The 22695-nt window shown below is 39.9% G+C and overlaps 2 protein-coding genes across 5 annotated transcripts in view; one reads left to right on the forward strand and one right to left on the reverse strand.

Annotated features, from left to right (window-relative positions):
- Positions 1-1296: 1296 nt before the first annotated feature.
- Positions 1297-17743, reverse strand: LOC149970070 (THAP domain-containing protein 5-like). Of its 4 annotated transcripts, XM_090228652.1 has the most exons (4): positions 17573-17722; positions 17005-17191; positions 13551-13703; positions 1297-3060 (listed from the first exon to the last, which is right to left on the reverse strand). In XM_090228652.1, the coding sequence occupies exons 1-4, from the start codon at positions 17653-17655 to the stop codon at positions 3019-3021; spliced, it is 465 nt and encodes a 154-aa protein (XP_090084778.1). In that variant the 5' UTR covers positions 17656-17722; the 3' UTR covers positions 1297-3018. The 4 variants fall into 4 exon arrangements, with proteins under 4 accessions (XP_090084778.1, XP_090084777.1, XP_090084775.1 ...); XM_090228651.1 differs by lacking the exon at positions 1297-3060 and having other exon boundaries at positions 11924-13703; positions 17663-17743; XM_090228649.1 differs by lacking the exon at positions 1297-3060 and having other exon boundaries at positions 11924-13703; positions 17573-17711.
- Positions 17744-21282: 3539 nt separating this feature from the next.
- si:ch73-139j3.4 (CD82 antigen) overlaps positions 21283-22695 on the forward strand; it is a 6797-nt gene continuing 5384 nt past the window's right edge. Inside the window, exons 1-3 of the mRNA XM_090228653.1 lie at positions 21283-21532; positions 21698-21776; positions 21994-22106. Coding sequence (XP_090084779.1) covers positions 21467-21532; positions 21698-21776; positions 21994-22106 — 258 coding nt within the window. The 5' untranslated portion in view covers positions 21283-21466. The remainder of the gene's footprint in view (positions 21533-21697; positions 21777-21993; positions 22107-22695) is intronic.

A 22695-nucleotide genomic window follows, 5' to 3' on the forward strand; every position in this document is an offset into this window, starting at 1 on the left:
AAGTATTAACTTAAGGGGGCTGAATATTTTTGCACGCCCAATTTTTCAGTTTTTGATTTGTTAAAAAAGTTTGAAATATCCAATAAATGTCGTTCCACTTCATGATTGTGTCCCACTTGTTGTTGATTCTTCACAAAAAAATAAAGTTTTGTATCTTTATGTTTGAAGCCTGAAATGTGGCAAAAGGTTGCAAAGTTCAAGGGGGCCGAATACTTTCGCAAGGCACTGTAGATATCTGTATGTTCTCTGTTTTGTGTAATGCAACAATAAAACACGTCTGTACATGATTTGAATAATTCACTGAACACGTCTGAATGTATCTATCTACTAATACGAACATTATTTTAAAATTCTGGTGCAAAACTCTGTTCAGGACGAGTGTAAATGTTTCCTGTAGGTGGGGTCATGTGGTTGTGCTGACTGTGTTTCCTGTAGGTGGGGTCATGTGGTTGTGCTGACTGTGTTTCCTGTAGGTGGGGTCATGTGGTTGTGCTGACTGTGTTTCATGTTGAACATTACTCTGCTCAGAAGGAGTGTAAATGTTTCCTGTTGAACACTACTCTACTGTTGTGTTGATTGCTGCTGCCTTCTCGACCAGGCCTCCCGTGAGACTCTGTGTCTCAAATGGCTTTTCCTGGTTAAATAAAGGTGAAATAAAAAGTTCCACAGGGAAGTGAAATAATTCAGGGGTTTCTGGGAAAGCACACTGTCAAAGGAATAACTCCAATGACTGACATATGCTTGTGCTCTCTCCCTTCTAGCTTCAAACAAAATGGTATGACACATGCAGGCAGGGTTGGGGAGTATCTGATTACATGTAATCTGATAACCATCAGTTACGTTACCGGCAATAATATTGTAATCAGATTACAGATGCTGTTGAAATACTAGATGAATATTGTAATCAGATTACAGATGCTGTTGAAATACTAGATGGTTACGTCTTCCATTACTTTTCAATTCAAAAAGGATGTTTGAAGGAAAAAATACATTATGACACCTTTCTGTTTCCTCAATGACATTCAATTGTAAAAATACGCAAGTTAAAGTTTGTTCCACCTGTGCAAGTCTGACCACCAATCAGAGAGCACTATGATGACACACCAAATGATGACCACCAATCAGAGAGCACTATGATGACACACCAAATGATGACCACCAATCAGAGAGCACTATGATGACACACCAAATGATGACCACCAATCAGAGACTACTATGATGACACACATTTGATGGATCCATTTTGTCTTCTTCTAACGCCTCTTAAAGGGAAAATAATCAGATGACATTACTGAGTTTGGGCAATCCAAAGTTACATTACTGATTACAATGTTGGACAGACAACTAATAACTGTAACAGATACATTTAGAAAGTAACCCACCCAACCCTGCATGCATGCTATTGACAGTTTGGTAACACTTTATGTTAAGGTCCCTTAATAAACAATATATAAACAGTTTGTAAAGAGATTACTTACCACTTATTCATCATTATTCCTACATTTGTAAATGTCATTAAGAAATCTCTAAATAGTCATTTACGCATTTATAAACGTTATTTTAAATGATTTATTAACGATTTATGAGATCATTCATAAATTGTTTCATCATAGTATGTTAACTAGTAAATTATTAATCATCTACAACTAATGTACTTATTTGTCAACCTAAGTTATTGTCAACATAAGATTATTGATCATGTATTTGTTAATTGGTTGATTAATGGTTTGACTCAGCATATATTTACATATTTATAAATGCATTTATATACAGTATGTCATGAATGGTATATTTATTCATTGTTAATGAGTACATTTATAAATGTGAGAACATTTACTTACTAATACCTCAGTTGATGATTCATTTAAATCCTTATAAACCATTTACTAATTATTAATAAGGTATTTTGCAGCCCCTAATATAATGTTGTGAATCCAATGAGTTGCTTTAGCATTACCTAGCCTAGCATGCTGACGAAAAATGCAGTTTAATGAAAAACAAGCATTATTAAAATCTTCTCAGTTTTGTGGCTTGGATAATGGGATAATTAGGAGTACAAGCAACACCTTCTATTCACGGATTGACATACGTTTTTCAAGCCAAATCCCTCCTCCGTCACTGCGGTGAAAACATATTGGAATAGGACAGTTTTGACTTGAAGGCAGACTGAACTTCAAGTTGAGTCTTGGCTAACTAAACACAGTAACATAGAGCACCAGTCTAAAGTCTGGACACACCTACTCATTCAAGGGTTTTTTCTTTATTTTGACTATTTTCTACATTGTAGAATAATAGTGAAGACATCAGAACTATAAAATAACACATATGTAGTAACCAGAAAAGTGTTAAATTATATTTTGATTTGTTTATACTTGAGATTATTTAAAGTAGCCTCCCTTTGCCTTGATGACAGCTCTGCACACTCTTGGCATTCTCTCAACCAGCTTCATGAGGTAGTATTTTGACTGCTACTGTATATAAACTACTACTGTATATAAATACATTGATAAAAATGTATATAAATGTTGAGTCAAACCATTAATCAACCATTAACAAATGCCTTACAACTAATCAAATCAAATCAAATGTATTTATATAGCCCTTCGTACATCAGCTGATATCTCAAAGTGCTGTACAGAAACCCAGCCTAAAACCCCAAACAGCAAGCAATGCAGGTGTAGAAGCACGGTGGCTAGGAAAAACTCCCTAGAAAGGCCAAAACCTAGGAAGAAACCTAGAGAGGAACCAGGCTATGTGGGGTGGCCAGTCCTCTTCTGGCTGTGCCGGGTGGAGATTATAACAAAACATGGTCAAGATGTTCAAATGTTCATAAATGACCAGCATGGTCGAATTATAATAAGGCAGAATAGTTGAAACTGGAGCAGCAGCACAGTCAGGTGGACTGGGGACAGCAAGGAGTCATCATGTCAGGTATTCCTGGGGCATGGTCCTATGGCTCAGGTCAGTTGAAACTGGAGCAGCAGCACAGCCAGGTGGACTGGGGACAGCAAGGAGTCATCATGTCAGGTAGTCCTGGGGCATGGTCCTAGGGCTCAGGTCCTCCGAGAGAGAGAAAGAGAGAAGGAGAGAATTAGAGAACACACACTTAGATTCACACAGGACACCGAATAGGACAGGAGAAGTACTCCAGATATAACAAACTGACCCTAGCCCCCCGACACATAAACTACTGCAGCATAAATACTGGAGGCTGAGACAGGAGGGGTCAGGAGACACTGTGGCCCCATCCGAGGACACCCCCGGACTAATAACTAATCTTATGAGTTGACAAAAACTCCTTTATAACAATGTTGTTATGATTGCTCCTGGCTGTGGTTTTCTTCATGGTCACTTACTGTGAATTTCAGACTGCCTGAATAACAGACCATGAAATGACAAACACAAGACGATCTATTCTCTTCCCAAACGTTTATCCATCTTGTAAACATGCAGACAATAGAACAAAGGACTTGATTGCAAATTGCCTGTGAGGAAGAGAAATGCCTTTCATGTTCACTTTGAAAGCTATCATCATACTTCAGCAAGTGTGTGGTACATGGCCAATATACCACGGCTAAGGGCTGTATCCAGGCACTCTGTGTTGCGTTGCGCTTCAGAACAGCCCTTAGCCGTGGTATATTGGCATGAGGGGGTGTGGTACATGGCCAATATGCCACGGCTAAGGGCTGTATCCAGGCACTCTGTGTTGCATTGCGCTTCAGAACAGCCCTTAACCGTGGTATATTGGTCATATACCACACCCCCTCATGCCAATATAGGATATGTAGTATGGCTTGTCCAACGGGTTTCATAACCACTACCTGCATTCACATAATGACTGTACTTTGTCTTTAAGGGGGCAGGCTGCGTTTCCTACATCCATCTTTGGGCTTTGAAATTAATTCTATCTACCCATCGATTCTTAAAGAATATTACTTAGGAATGACCTATGAGTTTAGTTTAATTGTCGTACCCTATCAGAACCCAATCGAAAAACTTGTTTTACTCCAATATTTGTAAACAATGCAATTGTAAACAGTGTATAGCCTCAAAACATGGTTAAACATATAGTTCTCCCTCAGCTTTTTACCAAAACAGTGGTGTGGTGCTGCTTTAATATAGTTTATAAAGACCCACTGTTCCTAAGACATGGCTCCTACATGTTACTGTATGTGCTGTACTGTAGGGTTTATTCTACAGGTTACAGTTAGATTACCGCGCCTGTCACTCACCTGCCTTTATAGAATTAACTGAAGTTAGATTACCACGCCTGTCACTCACCTGCCTTTATAGAATTAACTGAAGTTAGATTACCTCACCTGTCACTCATCTGCCTTTATAGAATTAACTGAAGTTAGATTACCTCACCTGTCACTCACCTGCCTTTATAAAATTAACTGAAGTTATATTACCTCACCTGTCACTCACCTGCCTTTATAGAATTAACTGAAGGTATATTACCTCACCTGTCACTCACCTGCCTTTATAGAATTAACTGAAGTTAGATTACCTCACCTGTCACTCACCTGCCTTTATAGAATTAACTGAAGTTAGATTACCTCACCTGTCACTCATCTGCCTTTATAGAATTAACTGAAGTTAGATTACCTCACCTGTCACTTACCTGCCTTTATAGAATTAACTGAAGTTAGATTACCTCACCTGCCTTTATAGAATTAACTGAAGTTAGATTACCTCACCTGTCACTTACCTGCCTTTATAGAATTAACTGAAGTTAGATTACCTCACCTGCCTTTATAGAATTAACTGAAGTTAGATTACCTCACCTGTCACTTACCTGCCTTTATAGAATTAACTGAAGTTAGATTACCTCACCTGTCACTCACCTGCCTTTATAGAATTAACTGAAGTTAGATTACCTCACCTGTCACTCATCTGCCTTTATAGAATTAACTGAAGTTAGATTACCTCACCTGTCACTCACCTGCCTTTATAGAATTAACTGAAGTTAGATTACCTCACCTGTCACTCACCTGCCTTTATAGAATTAACTGAAGTTAGATTACCTCACCTGCCTTTATAGAATTAACTGAAGTTAGATTACCTCACCTGTCACTCACCTGCCTTTATAGAATTAACTGAAGTTAGATTACCTCACCTGTCACTCACCTGCCTTTATAGAATTAACTGAAGTTAGATTACCTCACCTGTCACTCACCTGCCTTTATAGAATTAACTGAAGTTAGATTACCTCACCTGCCTTTATAGAATTAACTGAAGTTAGATTACCTCACCTGTCACTTACCTGCCTTTATAGAATTAACTGAAGTTAGATTACCTCACCTGCCTTTATAGAATTAACTGAAGTTAGATTACCTCACCTGTCACTTACCTGCCTTTATAGAATTAACTGAAGTTAGATTACCTCACCTGTCACTCACCTGCCTTTATAGAATTAACTGAAGTTAGATTACCTCACCTGTCACTCATCTGCCTTTATAGAATTAACTGAAGTTAGATTACCTCACCTGTCACTCACCTGCCTTTATAGAATTAACTGAAGTTAGATTACCTCACCTGTCACTCACCTGCCTTTATAGAATTAACTGAAGTTAGATTACCTCACCTGTCACTCACCTGCCTTTATAGAATTAACTGAAGTTAGATTACCTCACCTGCCTTTATAGAATTAACTGAAGTTAGATTACCTCACCTGTCACTCACCTGCCTTTATAGAATTAACTGAAGTTAGATTACCTCACCTGTCACTCACCTGCCTTTATAGAATTAACTGAAGTTAGATTACCTCACCTGTCACTCACCTGCCTTTATAGAATTAACTGAAGTTAGATTACCTCACCTGCCTTTATAGAATTAACTGAAGTTAGATTACCTCACCTGTCACTTACCTGCCTTTATAGAATTAACTGAAGTTAGATTACCTCACCTGCCTTTATAGAATTAACTGAAGTTAGATTACCTCACCTGTCACTTACCTGCCTTTATAGAATTAACTGAAGTTAGATTACCTCACCTGTCACTCACCTGCCTTTATAGAATTAACTGAAGTTAGATTACCTCACCTGTCACTTACCTGCCTTTATAGAATTAACTGAAGTTAGATTACCTCACCTGCCTTTATAGAATTAACTGAAGTTAGATTACCTCACCTGTCACTTACCTGCCTTTATAGAATTAACTGAAGTTAGATTACCTCACCTGTCACTCACCTGCCTTTATAGAATTAACTGAAGTTAGATTACCTCACCTGTCACTCATCTGCCTTTATAGAATTAACTGAAGTTAGATTACCTCACCTGTCACTCACCTGCCTTTATAGAATTAACTGAAGTTAGATTACCTCACCTGTCACTCACCTGCCTTTATAGAATTAACTGAAGTTAGATTACCTCACCTGTCACTCACCTGCCTTTATAGAATTAACTGAAGTTAGATTACCTCACCTGCCTTTATAGAATTAACTGAAGTTAGATTACCTCACCTGTCACTCACCTGCCTTTATAGAATTAACTGAAGTTAGATTACCTCACCTGTCACTCACCTGCCTTTATAGAATTAACTGAAGTTAGATTACCTCACCTGTCACTCACCTGCCTTTATAGAATTAACTGAAGTTAGATTACCTCACCTGCCTTTATAGAATTAACTGAAGTTAGATTACCTCACCTGTCACTTACCTGCCTTTATAGAATTAACTGAAGTTAGATTACCTCACCTGCCTTTATAGAATTAACTGAAGTTAGATTACCTCACCTGTCACTTACCTGCCTTTATAGAATTAACTGAAGTTAGATTACCTCACCTGTCACTCACCTGCCTTTATAGAATTAACTGAAGTTAGATTACCTCACCTGTCACTCATCTGCCTTTATAGAATTAACTGAAGTTAGATTACCTCACCTGTCACTCACCTGCCTTTATAGAATTAACTGAAGTTAGATTACCTCACCTGTCACTCACCTGCCTTTATAGAATTAACTGAAGTTAGATTACCTCACCTGCCTTTATAGAATTAACTGAAGTTAGATTACCTCACCTGTCACTCACCTGCCTTTATAGAATTAACTGAAGTTAGATTACCTCACCTGTCACTCACCTGCCTTTATAGAATTAACTGAAGTTAGATTACCTCACCTGTCACTCATCTGCCTTTATAGAATTAACTGAAGTTAGATTACCTCACCTATCACTCACCTGCCTTTATAGAATTAACTGAAGTTAGATTACCTCACCTGTCACTTACCTGCCTTTATAGAATTAACTGAAGTTAGATTACCTCACCTGCCTTTATAGAATTAACTGAAGTTAGATTACCTCACCTGTCACTCACCTGCCTTTATAGAATTAACTGAAGTTAGATTACCTCACCTGTCACTCACCTGCCTTTATAGAATTAACTGAAGAAACATGTTGTTCATTTACTTGATGAACAAGCCTCAATTAGCCTTGATGGACACCGACTGAGCATTCAATACAAAATCAATTAAGAGACTTCTCTCCCAGCCAATCAGTCCCAATTACAGATGATTTCTAATGAACAATGACGGGAACACCTGTCAGCAACCACAGGTTTGTTTACTTGGCTCGTCTTGTACTGCAAACAAACACTCAATTTGGACTCTTCATTGGCTTCTATGGTTCAGAGTGGTTACTGTGGGGCTTTTGTGTCTCCATGGCAATTATAGGCTAAGCTATATTAGCATGTCTTGGGAGTGGTTATGGCCACTCCTCCCCATTGACACTGTAGTGATTCTAAGTGTGCTTGTGAGCGAGCAAGAGTGAGAGAGACAGAGACAGAGAGAGAGACTGTAGTGGTCCTCAGACCCTTCTTTAGTCCCTCTGTGATCAGACATGTCATCCTCTATCTCCAGGAGAGATCAACAGCTCTGTAATCAGACATGTCATCCTCTATCTCCAGGAGAGATCAACAGCTCTGTGATCAGACATGTCATCCTCCATCTCCAGGAGAGACCAACAGCTCTGTGATCAGACATGTCATCCTCCATCTCCAGGAGAGATCAACAGCTCTGTGATCAGACATGTCATCCTCTATCTCCAGGAGAGATCAACAGCTCTGTGATCAGACATGTCCTCCTCCATCTCCAGGAGAGATCAACAGCTCTGTGATCAGACATGTCATCCTCCATCTCCAGGAGAGATCAACAGCTGTGATCAGACATGTCATCCTCTATCTCCAGGAGAGATCAACAGCTCTGTGATCAGACATGTCATCCTCTATCTCCAGGAGAGACCAACAGCTCTGTGATCAGACATGTCATCCTCCATCTCCAGGAGAGACCAACAGCTCTGTGATCAGACATGTCATCTTCCATCTCCAGGAGAGACCAACAGCTCTGTGATCAGACATGTCATCTTCCATCTCCAGGAGAGATCAACAGCTCTGTGATCAGACATGTCATCCTCTATCTCCAGGAGAGACCAACAGCTCTGTGATCAAACATGTCATCTTCCATCTCCAGGAGAGACCAACAGCTGTGATCAGACATGTCAACCTCCATCTCCAGGATAGACCAACAGTCAGGCTTAACATGAAGCTTGAGTGATCGTTAAAGAATTCCCTGGTATGTCCATCTAATCCCATCACAAACATTAAAAGCACAGTCTCAGAGATAGATTGGATGTCTTCTTGTGGGCATCCCAAATGGCTCCCTATTCCCCACATAGGGTTATGGCCATAAGTAGTGCACTATAAAGGGAATAGGGTGCCATTTGGGACATACCCATGGTGAATGAATTGGATGTCTTCGTGTCTCATCTCCTCCACCCTCGGCGGGTTGGTAACAACCGGATGCATCTGGTTTTCAGGGGAAATAGGAAGTCTGTGACGGGACTTCCGCTTTAGGACGTCAACAAGGCAACACTCCATCTTAACTCCTCCTCCATATTTATTGGATTGGTTCAACAGTGCAGAAGAGAACCTCCCCCGACAGTACATTCTTCTCATCAGGACCAGAGAGAAACGCCCGCTGCGGCAGGTTACTGATGTGCATGAAACACGTGGAACAGCGCCATGACTCAATTGAACCAATAATGATCGTGTAAATACTTCCAGAAAACACTTTTTTTTCCTCTTGCTGGAGTCATTTTTCTCAAAAGAAAATCAAAAAACGACTGACCTGTTCTGACAACACCATGCATAATACATGTTTATACTTTAGACTCGAGGTGATTAGTAGCTTGCCTTCAACTACTAGAAGTATGCTCTATGTTTGAATGGACATAACACAGTGGATGGATGCTTCATTTAGCATTAGCCTTTCACAAACAACAACACCATCAAAAGACTTCTCACTCTGGAATGAAATTAGACTCTAAGTACAGAACAAACAATGGCCCCCATTAAGTCTGTTTGTTTAGAGTCTTGACTGATGCGTTGGAATAATGCTAAACACCTCATTTATTCACACGAGTCGTTCAGGCAAGTGCAGTCAGAGAGCGTGTTCCAAATGGGCCAGAGTAGTGTGTTACACAGCCCCTTTGGGAAGCAGACCAGGCCTCGGGTCCCAGGGATGGAAGGCGTTTCTCTCAGGGGATGGAGGCAGAAAGATGCAGGGGTGAATCCTAACGAATGTTGACGTAGTCGTGCAGCGATGTCACCGGGAGACTAAGTGAACATTTGGCATCTAATGATAGCCTTTAGAAAGGTCAGTTATGACGAATGCATCAGCATATAATTAGCATTGATAAAACCTAACAACCACTTGTCTTTTGTTATGACTACGGCTACAATTAAAGTAAGTGCTTTTCTAGGGCAAAAAGTCAGTGCTTAGATGTTCAGTTCAACCATACCTGGAGTTCTCCCTGTATCCACACAAACCCTGTGAATCGGCTGCTGCTCCAAAAACATGGATCAATGAGTTAGCAGCTAACTGTCCAAAACGGCCTGAAATAACTTCACAGTTCTGAAGTTTCCAATAAAAACAATATTTCCAATAAAAACAACCAATAAAAAAAATAGCTTTCTTAATCAACCAGAACATCAACAGTTACATGTGGCTGCTAATCAAAGTTAGCTGGCTAAGTTAACAATCCTGCTGTCTGAAATACCCCGCTGGGTTGGTGCAGTGCAGACATTACGCCTGCCCGATGGCAGGTTGCATTCTGCATAGGATCTAGGATACAAACAGGATGAGACTATCACTTGGCAACAGACAGAGCTGAGAGCATTTTGAGGGCCATGTTCTAATGTAATATAAAGTTCATTAGATGTGTTGCGAACACAAAGGTACTGCATTGAAACACACAAGCACAGCAATTAACATCTGGAATTGAATAAATGTTGTTTTCCTATCACCGACATGATTGGTTGTTGTGTCCTTGTATTTGTGCTGCTGCTACATTCTATTGGACAGAGACAGAACAAGGGCGTGGGCCAATCATCTAGAGCCAAAGACAGGACCTATAGGCCAATCTTTACATTATCAAAGTCAACCTATATGATTTTAAATCGTCAGTGAAGTCCCAAGCTTCTTCATTACTGCTCAAAAGTTCTTCTCGGATATCAATAACATTGCTGTGAAGTTGACTTTGTAGCATTGCAGACTAGTAATCAATCAGTCATCTCAGTGTACATGCTGTTCTTTTTACCCGAGATCAATAAACTGGGAAAGTGACAATGTCGTGTGTCTTCAGAGTGGCTCTGTGAGGCGTGTGACGTTTCTCTTATAGATCTCAGGTCCAAATTACAGCGTGTCGTCTCCACTGTGATTAGAGCTCCCTTCATCTCACAATAGTCTACAAGCAGCCCTTCCTACAAGCAGCCCTTCCTACAGGCAGCCCTTCCTACAGGCAGCCCTTGCTACAAGCAGTCCTTCCTACAGGCAGCCCTTGCTACAAGCAGCCCTTCCTACAAGCAGCCCTTCCTACAAGCAGCCCTTGCTACAAGCAGCCCTTCCTACAAGCAGCCCTTGCTACAAGCAGCCCTTCCTACAAGCAGCCCTTCCTACAAGCAGCCCTTCCAACAAGCAGCCCTTCCTACAAGCAGCCCTTCCTACAAGCAGCCCTTCTATTCTATTCTGCTTTATGTGTCTGCTATATCTCTCTACTGTTGCTCCTTTTGGAATGCTAGTGGTTGCTCACATTATGTTTCACTACAAGTGAAATGAAACGGTCAGTTCTGGTTTGAGGTTACGCCACGTTCATAACAACTGTGAACTCGGAAATCTCAGACTTCAGTGCGTTCAAAACATCTGTGAATTTGGATTAAAACGAGCTCCGAGCTCTGGGAAAAATAGTTTTGAACGGTCGTTCAACTCGGAATTCCAAGTCGGGAACTCAGGCCTCTGAAGCCCGGGAACTCAGGCCTCTGAAGCCCGGGAACTCAGGCCTCTGAAGCCCGGGAACTCAGGCCTCTGAAGCTCGGGAACTCAGGCCTCTGAAGCCCGGGAACTCAGACCTCTGAAGCCCGGGAACTCAGGCCTCTGAAGCCCGGGAACTCAGGCCTCTGAAGCACCGGGAACTCAGGCCTCTGAAGCACGGGAACTCAGGCCTCTGAAGCCCGGGAACTCAGGCCTCTGAAGCTCGGGAACTCAGACCTCTGAAGCCCGGGAACTCAGGCCTCTGAAGCCCGGGAACTCAGGCCTCTTAAGCCCGGGAACTCAGGCCTCTGAAGCCCGGGAACTCAGACCTCTGAAGCTCGGGAACTCAGGCCTCTGAAGCCCGGGAACTCCATAAAATATAAGGTCAAATCATAATGTCAGCGATCCACAGGTAGGAAGGTCGGAGCTCCAGAAAGAGTCGGAGCTAGACCCCCCCCAGCTGCATAAAGCTCCAACATGAAGCTCACTGACGTCATGATTTGACCCCCCCCAGTTGTCTTGAAAGCACCATCAGCTTCATCATGACACGTGTGATGTCATTGCATTGATAAAAGGGTTGCAGGTAATGTAAGCCATTTCCATCAAGAAAGAGGACCGCAGTGTTGCATTTTCAGTGATGAGAAATCAGTTGACCATTTAATTTCTTTATGGAAAGAAGTAGAGGACGCCCAACCAATGGGAGTCAAGGAGCAACCAGTTACATCATCAAAAAGGTGCAAAGCTTGTTTAACATTCAAATATATGATTTTATTTGAGAAAGTATTAAAAGCTTGACGTTTCGGCCTTCAATGGTCTTCACCAGAACCGGTTCATTTATCAGAACCTGTCTATTTAAGGAAATTGCCGAAGACCCGAAACGTCAAGCTTTTAATAGTTGCTTGGATAAAAAATATATTTTGAATAGTGAGCAAGCATTGCACATTTTCCTATTCAACCATTTAATTAGAACCAAGAAGATGCACCTAAAACGGTGTAGTCGTCTCAGTCACTCGGATACTTACGTACCGCAGGCTGCTTGTTATTATCCAAATAAACATAAAACATTAGTGAAAAACACCTTTTTATACATTAATAACCAGTAAGGATCCGTATGACCGCACAGTAGATTTGATATGATATACGAATACTATACCATTGAATAAAACAAGCAGCCATCTGTAGCACAAGAATAGGGAATATCACGTCCCTTAAAACGCTCCAAATTACACCACTAATATTGACAATATGTCAGTCAGTGATGTCGAAACATGAAACAGTAGTGCATCGTGCCAGGGCCTGTCCTAAAGACACAGTGCCACCTAGCGGAGACAAACGGAAGAGCTAGAACGAGCTGGAGAACAGATTGTAGCCTTGGCCAACGCTCTTTGAGAAGGGCTTCACTACTAGTAAGTAATATAACTCTGGTGAAACATGTAAACAGATAATAAATAAGTACAAGTGATTGAGACTGTAATAACCCTATAATAACCCTGTAATAACCCTGTAATAACTAGACAAAATACATCTCATTAGAAAGACCGTTGTTAATGGAAACAAAGCACTGAGGTTAAGACATCAGAGCAACGCAGAAGTAATATAGTCCTCTAGTAATTTCTGCTTTTCTTTTAAAACAACGTTGCTCTTCTTCAGATGTGCCATCTCGCTCTCAAGCGATCGTATTTTAGCCATGGTACTTTCCTCTCTCCTATCCAGCTCCATGATCTTGGTGTGGAGGCTGGCTGTCTTCCTCCACAGCTGTTCCTGGTCCGTGTCCTGTTTGGAGTAGGAGTGCTCGTACACAGAGATGTGTCCCCCCTCCTCGGGGCCCTCCTCCCGGTCTCCCACCCACTCCTCCCTCCGCAGCTCCAGAGGGAAGATCCTAAACGTCTGACCGAGGGCCACGTGGAGGGCGTCCACCGTGGCTTCACATTCAGAGAAACGACCGACAGGGACGACGGATTCACAGCAGAGCACAGTCACAGTGGAGTCCAGTGTATCCAGCTGCTGCAGTGTCTGTGTCTCACCAGACAGGTTCAAGCATGAGGCTGTCAGTATCCCACCACTGTCTCCAGATAGTTCTCTGTTCACCTCACACACTGCAGCCTGGGTCTCTGAGAGCATCACCTCCCCCAGGACCATTTCACTAGGAGTAGAGGCCTCTGTGTCTGAAACAAGTGGTCTTTCATATAACAGTGTAGTGACCGTAGATTCACTGGCATCCTCAGGGTTAGGGACAGGAGTGACACTCACCATGACTGGTTCCACTCTGACTGTCCTTTTCAGAATCAGAGGTGTATTCTTGCCAGGAGGGGAGGGGGAGCGGATGAGTTCAATGTTGGCGTCGCATATCCTGGTTTTGGGCTTGGTGGTGTTCTTACTGGTGGAAACGGTTTTATCTTCGTCCTGGGGGGAAAGACTGATGATTAAACACAAACAGAAATCATGCTGTCATAATATAGCCGTGTATAGTGCTGTAATTGATGTATTTTTATTTGGGGGGATTTGTGTGTTATTTTGTATTATTAGGTGAACTGCATTGTTGGATCTAGAAATGAAAGCGTTTCACTGTAAAATATGTTGTACGACCGATACAATGTGATGTTGCACTTTAATCAATTCCAGGGATGGTTCAATTCAAAATCAAGGCAGTCAACTTAAAAAACTATTCAAAATCAAGGCAGTCAACTTAAAAAACTATTCAAAATCAAGGCAGTCAACTTAAAAAACTATTCAAAATCAAGGCAGTCAACTTAAAAAACTATTCAAAATCAAGGCAGTCAACTTAAAAAACTATTCAAAATCAAGGCAGTCAACTTAAAAAACAATTCAAAATCAAGGCAGTCAACTTAAAAAACAATTCAAAATCAAGGCAGTCAACTTAAAAAACTATTCAAAATCAAGGCAGTCAACTTAAAAAACTATTCAAAATCAAGGCAGTCAACTTAAAAAACTATTCAAAATCAAGGCAGTCAACTTAAAAAACTATTCAAAATCAAGGCAGTCAACTTAAAAAACAATTCAAAATCAAGGCAGTCAACTTAAAAAACAATTCAAAATCAAGGCAGTCAACTTAAAAAACAATTCAAAATCAAGGCAGTCAACTTAAAAAACTATTCAAAATCAAGGCAGTCAACTTAAAAAACTTTTCAAAATCAAGGCAGTCAACTTGAAAAACAATTCAAAATCAAGGCAGTCAACTTAAAAAACTATTCAAAATCAAGGCAGTCAACTTAAAAAACAATTCAAAATCAAGGCAGTCAACTTAAAAAACAATTCAAAATCAAGGCAGTCAACTTAAAAAACTATTCAAAATCAAGGCAGTCAACTTAAAAAACTATTCAAAATCAAGGCAGTCAACTTAAAAAACAATTCAAAATCAAGGCAGTCAACTTAAAAAACTATTCAAAATCAAGGCAGTCAACTTAAAAAACAATTCAAAATCAAGGCAGTCAACTTAAAAAACTATTCAAAATCAAGGCAGTCAACTTAAAAAACTATTCAAAATCAAGGCAGTCAACTTAAAAAACTATTCAAAATCAAGGCAGTCAACTTAAAAAACTATTCAAAATCAAGGCAGTCAACTTAAAAAACAATTCAAAATCAAGGCAGTCAACTTAAAAAACTATTCAAAATCAAGGCAGTCAACTTAAAAAACTATTCAAAATCAAGGCAGTCAACTTAAAAAACTATTCAAAATCAAGGCAGTCAACTTAAAAAACTATTCAAAATCAAGGCAGTCAACTTAAAAAACTATTCAAAATCAAGGCAGTCAACTTAAAAAACTATTCAAAATCAAGGCAGTCAACTTAAAAAACAATTCAAAATCAAGGCAGTCAACTTAAAAAACTATTCAAAATCAAGGCAGTCAACTTAAAAAACTATTCAAAATCAAGGCAGTCAACTTAAAAAACAATTCAAAATCAAGGCAGTCAACTTAAAAAACTATTCAAAATCAAGGCAGTCAACTTAAAAAACAATTCAAAATCAAGGCAGTCAACTTAAAAAACAATTCAAAATCAAGGCAGTCAACTTAAAAAACTATTCAAAATCAAGGCAGTCAACTTAAAAAACTATTCAAAATCAAGGCAGTCAACTTAAAAAACAATTCAAAATCAAGGCAGTCAACTTAAAAAACTATTCAAAATCAAGGCAGTCAACTTAAAAAACAATTCAAAATCAAGGCAGTCAACTTAAAAAACTATTCAAAATCAAGGCAGTCAACTTAAAAAACTATTCAAAATCAAGGCAGTCAACTTAAAAAACTATTCAAAATCAAGGCAGTCAACTTAAAAAACTATTCAAAATCAAGGCAGTCAACTTAAAAAACAATTCAAAATCAAGGCAGTCAACTTAAAAAACTATTCAAAATCAAGGCAGTCAACTTAAAAAACTATTCAAAATCAAGGCAGTCAACTTAAAAAACTATTCAAAATCAAGGCAGTCAACTTAAAAAACTATTCAAAATCAAGGCAGTCAACTTAAAAAACTATTCAAAATCAAGGCAGTCAACTTAAAAAACTATTCAAAATCAAGGCAGTCAACTTAAAAAACAATTCAAAATCAAGGCAGTCAACTTAAAAAACAATTCAAAATCAAGGCAGTCAACTTAAAAAACTATTCAAAATCAAGGCAGTCAACTTAAAAAACTATTCAAAATCAAGGCAGTCAACTTAAAAAACTATTCAAAATCAAGGCAGTCAACTTAAAAAACTATTCAAAATCAAGGCAGTCAACTTAAAAAACTATTCAAAATCAAGGCAGTCAACTTAAAAAACTATTCAAAATCAAGGCAGTCAACTTAAAAAACTATTCAAAATCAAGGCAGTCAACTTAAAAAACTATTCAAAATCAAGGCAGTCAACTTAAAAAACTATTCAAAATCAAGGCAGTCAACTTAAAAAACTATTCAAAATCAAGGCAGTCAACTTAAAAAACTATTCAAAATCAAGGCAGTCAACTTAAAAAACAATTCAAAATCAAGGCAGTCAACTTAAAAAACTATTCAAAATCAAGGCAGTCAACTTAAAAAACTATTCAAAATCAAGGCAGTCAACTTAAAAAACTATTCAAAATCAAGGCAGTCAACTTAAAAAACTATTCAAAATCAAGGCAGTCAACTTAAAAAACTATTCAAAATCAAGGCAGTCAACTTAAAAAACAATTCAAAATCAAGGCAGTCAACTTAAAAAACTATTCAAAATCAAGGCAGTCAACTTAAAAAACTATTCAAAATCAAGGCAGTCAACTTAAAAAACTATTCAAAATCAAGGCAGTCAACTTAAAAAACAATTCAAAATCAAGGCAGTCAACTTAAAAAACAATTCAAAATCAAGGCAGTCAACTTAAAAAACTATTCAAAATGTGAAAAAACAGCATCTATTTCAATGACTTCTCAATAAACTCTCAATAAACTGAGTTATTATTCACAAAGAAGCTATTCATTTCAAAACTTTTTTTTTCATTGTTAAATTTTTAATTAAAATAAATTCCTGAATCGACTGGCTTCAAATTGAATTGACCCCAGCCCCGATGAATCCCAAAGAAAATATCCCCACACAATGCTTTGTACACTGCAATGACGATCAGTGTAAAATGCATGATCAAACTAATGTGAAACTCTTATAGCTGTCACTATTCTGGAAATGTGCATTAAGACTTCTGATAATTGTGTTGGGTGTCACAGAAGGGGTGTCTGTCTACTTACATCGTGTGTGTGAGGGAAGATGGTAGGGAAGGCCGTGTGTTTCAGGTACCGGATCCCCCATCGCAGGTCAAAGCAGTCCTCAGTGAAATGTTCACTACACAGGTACTGGTGTCTGCTGGGGGTCCACTCCTCTCGCTTCATGTTGTCTACCCATATCTGTAGCCTGACCTCATCTTGCAAAGGGAACCTGTGTGAGGAGACAATACAAACATGTTGTTAAGACAGCTACATTTGTTGACATGCCCTAATTCAATTTGTCAGCCCCATCCAAATGATCAAGATTACATACAAAGCATTGCTTCTGTAACGTTACTAGTGTTTCAGCCTAGGCTGAAGACCAAGAAACACAATAACAACAAATGCAGCACCAGTCATTCGTCAATTGTTATACACAAACGTAAACAAAGGAGGCTTTGTGTTTTTCTATGACAGCTAACTATTTGTTCTGAGGGCACTGCTGGATACACAACGCTAGCCAGCAACCAATATGAGCATGCTCGTTAAGCTAGCTAGGAGTAGGACTGTATCTGCACATAGAAACGTGATGGGAAAATAATAGATACCGTACGGGTAAAAGCTTATTCTCTTGTTTTCTTTAGCGGGTGTTCCTCCACGATTTTTGCAAAGTTTTACAGCACAGTAACGGGGCATATTTCACCTGAAAATACATTAAACGTCTGTACGCGGAAGTCTTTCTGTCTTCCTCTACTGTATGGCTGCGTGCCGCAGCGTAAGTTGTGGCTCAGTGTCCAAATGACACTGCCCTCTAGCGCTTGGCGGTGGAACTGCCATTCTGCATTTAGATGTTACAGTTTTTTTACAATCACTTTAGCACTAATTTCGGAACCTTGATGTAATTTTTCAAAACTCTATACACAAAACTCACAACAAATTATCAAAATGCTAACTTTTCAAAACTCTAACACTTTTTCCAATTGCTTGGATACAATACACATAAAGCTAAGAGCATTTGTTAATTGAACTAAAATGACCTGTTCAAAATGACACAACTTAACATCAAAGTATTACCATTTCAAAATGCAATTCACACATTACATCTGAGATGACTGTCTATTCACACATTACATCTGAGATGACTGTCTATTCACACATTACATCTGAGATGACTGTCTATTCACACATTACATCTGAGATGACTGTCTATTCACACATTACATCTGAGATGACTGTCTATTCACACATTACATCTGAGATGACTGTCTATTCACACATTACATCTGAGATGACTGTCTATTCATTTCATTACAATGATCTAACTATCAGATTGATACAACTGCTCAAAATGATGAGTAACTGTTGCATTACTCTTAATGCATAGTTTTATGGAAACTGACAAACAATATTCCATGTTTAGATCATGAAAGTTTCAGGATAACGAGATCCATTGACACCAATTACCGTGGAACATGAACTAATTGGACTACATTATCTATGGATGTAATATTTCATCATCATTCTTTATCAGACACTGTTTCTATGGTCCCATGTACCACTTTTCCAGACCATGTTTTCAGATTTAACATTACTGTACACTCACCAGCCACTTTATTAGGTACACCTATCTAGTACTGGGTAGGACCCCCTTTCACCTCCACAACAGCCAAAATGATTCACGGTGTTGTACGTTAAGAGATGCCATTCTGCACACCACTGTTTTAAACAGCTGTTATTTGAGCATTTGTGGCCTTTCTGTTAGCGTGAATGAGTCTGGACATTCTCCTCTGACCTCTCTCATTAACACGGTGTTTTTGACCACAGAACTGCCGCTCACTGAATGTGTTTTGTTTATCACACCATTCTCTGTAAACTCTAGAGACTGTAGTGTGTAAAAATCCCAGGAAGGCAGCTGTTTCTGAGATGCTGGAATCACCATGTGTGGCATCAACAATCATACCACGGTCAAAGTTGCTTAGATTACGCATGTTTCCCATTCTAATGTTTGGTCGAACAACAACTAAAGCTCTCTACTCTATATACTCTATATATTGAGTTGCAGGCAGCCACATGATTCGCTGTTCGAATGTAACCTTCCTTGATGGGCTAAATCAGGTCTGTAGAGCTGATGTCATGACCTATGTCATTGTGTGGGATAATGTCAGGTTCCACCATGCTCAAATGGTGCAAGCATGGTTTCAGGCCCATCCACAATTTACCACCCTGTACTTACCCCCATACTCTCCTTTCCTAAAAACCCGATTGAGGAATTTTTCTCCACATGGAGGTATATGAAAGGCGCCCTCACGAACAGGCCACCCTTCTCCAGGCCATGGATGACGCATGCAATGACATCACGGCAGACCAGTGTCAGGCCTGGATTCACCATGCAATGACATCACGGCAGACCAGTGTCAGGCCTGGATTCACCATGCAATGACATCACTGCAGACCAGTGTCAGGCCTGGATTCGCCCGAAGATTCTTCCCAAGAGGTTTGGCTAGTGAAAACATCCATTGTGATGTGGATGAGAACCTATGGCCAAATCCACAAGACAAGGTTGAGGGAAATTTAGAAGTACAGTAGTCAATCCTTTGTTTAGCTTTTTACAGTAAGCCAGGTGAGGAACACTGCAGTTGATGTTTTACAGTAAGCCAGGTGAGGAACACTGCAGTGATGTTTTACAGTAAGCCCGGTGAGGAACACTGCAGTTGATGTTTTACAGTAAGCCCGGTGAGGAACACTGCAGTGATGTTTTACAGTAAGCCCGGTGAGGAACACTGCAGTTGTTGTTTTACAGTAAGCCCGGTGAGGAACACTGCAGTGATGTTTTACAGTAAGCCAGGTGAGGAACACTGCAGTGATGTTTTACAGTAAGCCAGGTGAGGAACACTGCAGTGATGTTTTACAGTAAGCCCGGTGAGGAACACTGCAGTGATGTTTTACAGTAAGCCAGGTGAGGAACACTGCAGCGATGTTTTACAGTAAGCCAGGTGAGGAACACTGCAGTGATGTTTTACAGTAAGCCAGGTGAGGAACACTGCAGTGATGTTTTACAGTAAGGCAGGTGAGGAACACTGCAGTGATGTTTTACAGTAAGCCAGGTGAGGAACACTGCAGTTGTTGTTTTACAGTAAGCCCGGTGAGGAACACTGCAGTTGTTGTTTTACAGTAAGCCCGGTGAGGAACACTGCAGTGATGTTTTACAGTAAGCCAGGTGAGGAACACTGCAGTGATGTTTTACAGTAAGCCAGGTGAGGAACACTGCAGTGATGTTTTACAGTAAGCCAGGTGAGGAACACTGCAGTGATGTTTTACTGTAGTTATTTTCTTTTTTTGTAGCTAATTATTTTTGCTTTGATTCAAAGAAATCTATGAGTGATTTTATTGTATTTCATCAATACATTTCATATTTTGTTCAATGATTCCACTGTGTCTGCGGTATTCTCTCTACTAGTCCTTTTACAGTGATGTATTTACGTGTAGTACCATAATGAAACATGTATCACATATTTTGTACTACAATATTTAATGATTGTACGAACAACTACACATTGAAACTATCCGTATCTTGTGTGTGGGCGATCTAAATGAATGTTCCTATGGTATTTCATGATAAATGAGTTATTTGAACCAATGATTCTGCAAGTGCAAGGTTTCTTTAAAGATATGAATGCACAATGCAATGTTTTGAACATTGGACAGCCTGTGTTACAAGTGATGACCGTTTTGAGTTTTGTGTCTAGAGTTTTGAAAAATGACCACAAGGTTCTGAAATGAGTGCCAAAGGGATTGTAAAAAACTGTAATTGTGTCTCTCAAACAGTGGAGGCTGCTGAGGGGAGGACGGCTCATAATAATAATATAATAATGCAGTGAACAGAAGAGGATTACATGTGTTTGATACCATCCCATTAGTGTGAGCCGTCCTCCCCTCAGCAGCCTCCACTGCTCTCAAACATCAGTTAATTGTTCTGTAACAAACACCTAAACAGCATGCTGACTTTGTGTGTCAAGAAATGTAGGTTATCCCTACCATGGCAGACCCAGGATTCAAACCCATGCCATAACAATAATGTTGTCTCATAGGCTACTAGGACATAGGATCCAGGACCACAGCACTTCAAGTATCAGGAAGGTAAGTAGGTAGATAGGTGTGTGTGTGTGTGTGTGTGTGTGTGTGTGTGTGTGTGTGTGTGTGTGTGTGTGTGTGTGTGTGTGTGTGTGTGTGTGTGTGTGTGTGTGTGTGTGTGTGTGTGTGTGTGTGTGTGCGTGTGTGTATGTGTGATACCTTCATGCGTGGGAGTAGTTAATTATTAAGAACAACGAGGAGCTGGACTCTGTTCCCAAGGTGATGGAACCAGGAAATGGCACCTACCAAATAAAGCATTACCTTAACAGTAGTCAGGCAGACAGGGAGGTGAGAGAAAAATAGTTTGTCTGCCATTGCTGTTGCCTGTCGCCGTGTCAGTGAGAAGTTACCACAGATAAAATATCAGGAAGACATCATGAAGGTGGACGACAAGTTTCAAATTCTCAAATTCTTCGCAGCAGTTTTCAACTCTGTTTTCTTGGTAAGAACAAAAAAAAGATGGAGAATTCAACCTAACCCTAATCTTAACCAGCTAGCGTTCCTCATCTGAATCTTCTAAAAACGATCCAGAGATGTCGCCTCTCGACATGGGGGTTTCATGTACTACATATGAAGTGACATGCAGCTTTCTGAATCCTCTACACAGATTCTGGGGCTCTGTATCTTTGGATGTGCGGTGTGGATCTTGTTTGACAAAGACAATTTCATTGCTGTTCTCAGCTCTGGTAAGTTATACTGGACAGAGAATTGCCTTTTGTCACATTTCAGAGTTTCTATATTAACTCAAATGTTATGAGAGAGACAAGGGTGTGATTGTTCCTCCGAAAACACACCTGCATTTTTGTTGTGTGTGTGTGTGTGTGTGTGTGTGCGTGTGCGTGCGAGTGCGTGTGCGTGCGTGCGTGCGTGTGCGTGCGTGCGTGCGTGTGTGTGTGTGTGTAGTTGAGGTGAAGACTGTAGCTGGGGGACTGTTCATCATTGGTCTGGTGGTGGTTGGTGTCACTATCCTGGGGTGTATGGGAGCCCAACTGGAGAACAGGTGCTTCCTACTACTGGTGAGTGGTCATGTTACGGTCATAACAACACACACACACACACACACACACACACACACACACTAGTGATGTGTGGGTTGACTCATAACCCGTAGTCCGCACAGTTATATCCAGGGTGGGTGGGTTTAGGGTCATTAAATATTGTGTGGATAAAGGGCGGGTTGGTGGCGGGTGGGTTGAATATAGAGAAAACTAAACTAAACAAATCCATAAATGTATCATTATTGTGCAGTTCATGTCTATCAGTAAATAAATGTACAAGAGAAGAAAGGGAACTGTACAAGGTATTTTCTATATTTGCAGGTTAAGGTCGGGTGTAGGCCTCAGATTTTCACTTTATCACATACAGTGGGGCAAAAAAGTATTTAGTCAGCCACCAATTGTGCAAGTTCTCCCACTTAAAAATATGATAGGCCTGTAATTTTCATCATAGGTACACTTCAACTATGACAGACAAAATGAGAAAAGAAATCCAGAAAATCACATTGTAGGATTTTTAATGTATTTATTTGCAAATTATGGTGGAAAATAAGTATTTGGTCACCTACAAACAAGCAAGATTTCTGGCTTTGTCACACCATGACCTTAA

This window comes from Oncorhynchus mykiss, unplaced genomic scaffold, assembly GCF_057628025.1.
Source record: "Oncorhynchus mykiss isolate SJ-2025 unplaced genomic scaffold, ASM5762802v1 scaffold96, whole genome shotgun sequence".
Lineage (NCBI taxonomy): Eukaryota > Metazoa > Chordata > Actinopteri > Salmoniformes > Salmonidae > Oncorhynchus > Oncorhynchus mykiss.